The 6,388-nt window shown below is 38.8% G+C and overlaps 1 protein-coding gene across 1 annotated transcript; it reads right to left on the bottom strand.

Moving 5' to 3' along the window:
• Positions 1-2,626: 2,626 nt before the first annotated feature.
• Positions 2,627-3,607, bottom strand: LOC116256506 (uncharacterized). The gene has a single exon (XM_031632887.1). It carries the CDS (start codon positions 3,504-3,506, stop codon positions 2,952-2,954), a length of 555 nt encoding a protein of 184 aa, XP_031488747.1. The 5' UTR covers positions 3,507-3,607; the 3' UTR covers positions 2,627-2,951.
• Positions 3,608-6,388: the final 2,781 nt, after the last annotated feature.

Genomic DNA, 6,388 nt, shown 5'->3' with positions numbered 1-6,388 from the left:
ACCAGTGAACTACATACATTCGTTATAGCCTTTGTAGAATAACCTGATTGAAATTAACAAAGACAAGTATATATCTCATGAATGAGAGGTTCAGATTCAGAATCTGTGCAAACTAAAATACATACTTGGCATTGGGAGTGCCTGACCCAATAGTAGCATATTTATGCCTCGAAAAAATTTATGGTTTTAATGTTCTTCATGCGACAGGTTATGTGGGAGAGAAACCATATGACACCCCCATGGATCAGCACTTGAAGCTAGATAGTGCGACAAGGCATATTCTCAAAGACTCAAGCCAGTAAATAAAAATCATTGGAAAATTTATATACCCGACTACAAAACCAAGATTGGATATTGTCCACACGGTTCACATAATGAGTTAATTTATGATCAAACGAGTTCCACATAGATAAGTCATGAGCATATTATTGAAACATTTGAAAGGGATTGCCAATTATGGAGTAACGTTATCATTATAAGACCCAGTTCATCTGGGGATTGAGTTGCGTGCATGGAGGTGTGCACGCAACAAAATACGCCAAAAGGGGATGGGGACATTTTTGAAATTTTTAATAAAGAAGTAGACATTTTAGACATTTTCACTTTTTTACAATCCTTTCTTACCCTTTATTATAGTTTTTTTATTATTTTGATAAGGGCATTTTGGTGATTTCCATCCATGAGCACTAACTTTTTGTGCATGCCCCCTGTGCACGTAACCAGCTTTGGTTCATCTAAGTGAACATGTGATTCAGATTGGGCTTCATACCTGGATATTGCACCATGATTAGCATTAGTTCAATCACTTGGAAAACCATGAAACAGTCAATAGTGTCCATATCATATGGGATGCTGCTTGCAACCTGTGGGCACACTTGGATAAAGGCTCTATTTTGAGACCTAGGAATATGTCTTAATGAGCCTACTATTTGTTTTGTGATAATCAAACATCAAGGCGTATTGGGCCAATCGTGTGTTCCATGAAAGAATGAAGCATGTAAATTAATCAATTCTCATGTGATCAGAGGCTATGAGCTATACTAAAAAACCAGGTTGTTCCATCATGCAGGTTGGTCACAAATGCATGTGTTCACTAACTCACTTGGACGAGAAGGTTTCCAGCTTTTATGAAGTAACTTGGTTCTCATTAATCCAGGACTTGAAGGAGAGTAACGTAAAAAATTCAAATTGTAATTGCCTATGGAAAATGGGCGCGCAAATTATATTTTAGGCCGATATGGTGGAGATTATAATCTCATGCATAACAAGATCCACCATTTCCTCCTTCAATATCGGAATGGTTCTTGTTTCTATTGTTATTCTATACTTTTACGTTGTGGACGTATATATGTGATTAGATTATCAATAATATTGAAAAAATGTACAATGGCTCTCATTCTTCTTTATTTTCTTCATTGCTATCTTTTCTCACCAAAAAATTAATTAACAGTCATCGAGCTGAGTTATGTACCCATAACTCCGGCTTACATAAGTGAAGATTTAGGTTGTGTCCCAGCCCCTTTGGGTCGGTTGTAGCTGTTATTTTTGTGAGCGCTTGGAATCAATCCTTTGATATACTTATTTTCTTATATATATATATATATATATATATATATATAGTGGAGGAGAAAATTAATTAAGATATAGTGATCAATATGATTAGCTGAAAGTTTGGGATGTCAATAGATTCTTTGTCGTCTTAGACTTGATCTGGCGATGACTTGTACTAGCTAGTGAGATTTAATGAACAAAATTAACACGTGCAATAACTTGAGTGGACCAATGCATGTTCATGAATGTAATCTACTACAGTTTGCTTAAAGACCCCAACGTGCCAATATAAATAACATTAAAATTACATACTTATTTAATAACTATTCATGTTTTGGCTCATTCAGCAACTAGTTTCTTTGCTACTGATCTACTAGTATAGAAAAAGTGAAGGATCTATCACCATAGACGAAAGGAATGCAAGTTTTTTGCGGCACCAGTCAGTCAATCTCGTTGGTGAGATATTATTCCCAGTAGGGAGTTAGGTACAAGAGTCTGACAGTAATCGGAAAGCACAACATCCAGTTTAAGATGTCTCGGAAAAGGTTCCTGCATGCTCTAATTTTCTTCCATGTGATCATATCGACGTCATTGGAGACGATCCATAGGGAAAACGATTTTGCCATATGTTCAAAAGGTACTTTATATGTTGATGTAAATTTCTTGTTTTTGTTGTTTGACAGGCAAGTTAGGTCTAGGAAAATGTCAACGGCCAGATTATGCGAATAAACAATACCACCGGTATCGAACCATTGACCACTTTGTTGAAGATCTTCCGACTAAGGGTGGAGATACGTGGGGTCTTCATAAGGCGTATAAAGAAGCCTATTATGAAATCTTATTTTTAACGATTGGATTTGGGTGGACCTTGGTCCAGCTATATTATGGTCAGTCCCACTAAACCGGAGTCAGAAAAACCGTCAACTACATATTTAGTGCTCCATGAAAAAAAAAAAAAAAATTCTAGCTTCGCTCCTACTTCCAAGCCAAATGAAGGAAGTACTCTTGTTTAGGCTATCTTGATACAAAATGAAAAGAAACACATTTCTTGTTTCGCATTGATTATTTGGGGGAAATCAGATTACAAGCGAGACAGCCAGTCAAGTACAAAGGTACTTTTAGTACATAATGTTGGACGAATCAGCAAAAAGTTACTCGCTCCAACATTAACCACACACATTGACAAGGAGTTGAAAAGAAAAGGATTAAAACCCGCAAGAAACGGGGGATGGAACAAATCAAGGTGAAAATCAAGAGTTTGTTTCCTCATATGGTGGCTCACCATGTAAAACTCCCACAAGGAGGGAGGAAAAAAAAGCACTAGAAAAGCAACTTAGTGCTTAATTTGCCATAGCCAACCACCATGAAAAAGGAAAAGAAACATTCACCTATATATGCTTTCAGTGAGAAACATGAGCTCTTGCTGCCTCTCTTGCGATTGCTGGAATGCAGCTGGAGCTCCGCAAAATGCCGGATCGCCTCGGACCCATGCAGCCGGACGCGGCCGGCGTCCTTGCGCGTGCACTCTTCTTAAGGATCTCTCTCATGCCATCTGCTAGGTACAGTGCAGGATTGGTCCTGCCCACTCTGTTGAACCTAGAACACACTGACATATGGGAATTGAGAGCTTCCTCTCTGCCATGCCCTCCAAGCCTGCCTACCTCCTCATCAACAGCCACAGCACATAGTCCACAGATCCACCTCCCACAGTACTTCTCCTTAACATTCCTTATGTACTCTGGTGTGAAGTCCTCACTCATGCCACAGCACTCACAAGCAGCCTTCTCAACCTCTGATATAGGTGGGAGTGTCTTGGCTTCCACAATCTTCTCCTTCTTGAGTTCTAGGGATAGGTCAGAGACTGCCCTTTGGAGGGTATCCATGGGTAATCTAGGGGGTTTGGAGAAGCCATTTGTGAGGTACCCACTTGGCATCACTTGTGTCTGGGCAGCCATGACAGGAGGAGAAGAAGATTGAAAGTAGCAGAAGATCGGGAAGCTATGGCTCTTTGAGGTTTACTGTAACTAAAGGAGAAACGATCTTGAGAACTGCAAACTGCTAGCTACCTTGGCAGGTAAAATGGGCAGGTTGAGGCCTAATTTATATAATGATCAAATGTGAAAGTGTGGATGTCAGTAGTTTCCTTGTCACTTCTATTTTATTACTACTGAAACTGGATGAGTGTGAAAGGAGGGATGTAAAAGGGGATTAATCATGTGGGTGAAGCAAGACTGTTCACAAGGGACCTGGCAAGATCTCCTCCCCAGTGGCCCAACTATACTATTTTCACGTGCAGTTGATAGTTACTTTCCTTTTTTTCCTAGATTTTTCTAGCTTATTGTGGCCGAAATTTGGATTTTGACAGATAAAAATTTACTGTGGCATGTATCTTGTACATCGATTTTATTCGATTTGTTAGGATTGGAGGATGCATTTCGGTATAGGTCTTCTTGTTTCAACTTTGTTTCGATTCTATCTTGAGCCGTTCTTCGATTAGTTCGATATCGTAGATGTGGCATATATAGATGGTATGCTTAATTTGCTTGGTTCAGTTTCCAGATTCTGATATTTCAATTCTAGGCCTTTATGCATGGTTCGAATTTGACTTGAAGTTGCTTTTTCCACGGCAAAAACACATTCAAAGAAATAATTAATTACTAACCATTTCGATTGATCAAGTAGCCATGACGTCTAATTATAGTTGAAACAAGATGAATCATGAGTAATAAAATTTTACTTTCGTGGAAAACGTAAACTGAAGTTAGTCATTAATTTCATGATGATTTTACGGCAATAAGTACTGCACTCCTACGACTTATAAAGTAATAATGGTTTCTATTTATAAAATTACGTAATCCTTTTAAGAATTTTATTTAAAACGGGGACAACAATTTGAAGGTTTCATAAAACTACTTTTGCGTCTGCCATTCTTTAGTAAAAGGTCACAACTGCAAAAGTTGCAATATGGTCGATGAAGCTGTCCACTTACTCAAAATTCAGAATCCATAAGGTTTTGTTTGATTCTCCACGGAATCCTCTCGGATATGAAATCCATGATGGCTTATCAAACTGTGGATTTCAGCATCCACTCCCAACGTAGATCTCAAGTCCACACAATAGTATAAAAAACGTTGGACCGGGAGAAGAGGGATGATATGAGATCTGTGGTAATCAAACGCATCCTAAAGGTCACAGCTGCAAGGGTTGCAGAGTCGATGAATCTGCCTTTAACTCAAAACCCATCTCCATGCATCTCGCACATTCATCTCTCTCCCTTGAAAAAGAAAAAGAGGCGGAAACACAGAACATGGTCCTGAACCTGGATGTGGATACATAGTGGGCATGAAAAAGTTGCTTGATCTTTCTCTCTCTATCTCATGTGAATCTTAAGATAAAGCACTCGAAGATTCACGAGATGGGTTTAGGAAGGCCATGTGGGATCAATGTAGTTCTTTTCTCCAACCATCAGTAGAATCTGAGAAGAGTCACGAGAAACCAATGTAACATCTCATCATCCATCATTTTCATTAGTTATTTCAATCTCAAAAAAGGCTACCTTACCATAGCTCTGGAGTAAGATTAGATTCATTTGTAATCAATTTACATGCTTAATTACGGGCCTAGAGCGCACTATAGATGCTCCAAAACAGAAGCAAATACGAGTACTTCCAAGAATCAGCCAATTATACTCCTAACTATGTAGAATAATCAGCCTGCATTGATTCATAATACATGATGACTGATTCACTTCAACCTTTGTAAGCTAGAATTTGGACATTGGCATCACTAGCTAGATTCTTCGCCCGTGGAGCCAAGGTTTAAGCAAGTCGGACAGAGTATACTCGTTCCTTCTCCACCCATGGTAGTGGAGCAAGGCTCGAAGTGATCTGTTTCATTCAACTACCATGAGAGAGACCCACCAACCGGACACAAGTGGGGAAGCACTGCGCAGCATTTCACTTTATGCAGTGAAGGCTAAAAAGGATCTGCTTTCGTTCAAGTATAATGTGATGACTAAAAAGGAAGATCATACGTAAAGTTATCAAGCATGTGCCTTTTGTTCACAACTTATTTGGTTCAAGTACAGCCACAATGAACAAGAAAGAGCGGTCTATGTGTGTTGTCCTTCGGAGTCACATGTATGGACGCACTTTCACATATTCATCCATTAATTCGTTCATAGTTACATGTCTTTAATTTTTTGTTACATCTTTCCAAACCTTTTGCGCTTTCATTTGCAATTTGCAATCCAAAATGCACAATCTGATATGAGGACCCAAAAGGGCCACATATCATCTATTTTCCCCTTTGTTAGCATGACCTCACGTGGCCAGATTAGAGCCCTTTATGTACTTTTGCCAATCGTAAAACTCCACTTGACGTGGCCCAATTGGCTCTGATTGGATGGTAGTATTTCTCATGCTCATCCGAGACCTCGTGTTAGCTTTAACTTAAGAAGGGAGGCCTTTTTTGTTTTGTTTAAATATAAAAAATAAGTAACTTATTCAATTATGTCCATATAAGGGGCTTCTTTTCTCTTTTCTCTTATTTAAAATTGACTTGAATATGAGGTACACATCGTAGCCAAGTAAGTTCTTGTAGTTGTGGACATGAAATTATTGGCAACTTCAGAATATCATCATAGTTGGTGGCAACTGCAAACTAGGGCTATATATCAAACGATATGTCAATTTCAAAATAGAAAACATTAAGAGCATGCAATTATGTTTGATGTCCAGTCTCATTAATTTTCGATGCCGCAATTGGGGTTGATCTAATGATCAATGAGGCTGGAGCCCTTTCAGTACTCTTAAAGCCGAGAAAATCGCCAGCTGAA

This window comes from Nymphaea colorata, chromosome 6, assembly GCF_008831285.2.
Source record: "Nymphaea colorata isolate Beijing-Zhang1983 chromosome 6, ASM883128v2, whole genome shotgun sequence".
Classification (NCBI taxonomy): domain Eukaryota; kingdom Viridiplantae; phylum Streptophyta; class Magnoliopsida; order Nymphaeales; family Nymphaeaceae; genus Nymphaea; species Nymphaea colorata.
The sequence above is the reverse complement of the archived record's forward strand: the minus strand, read 5'-3'. Positions and strand labels throughout refer to the sequence as shown.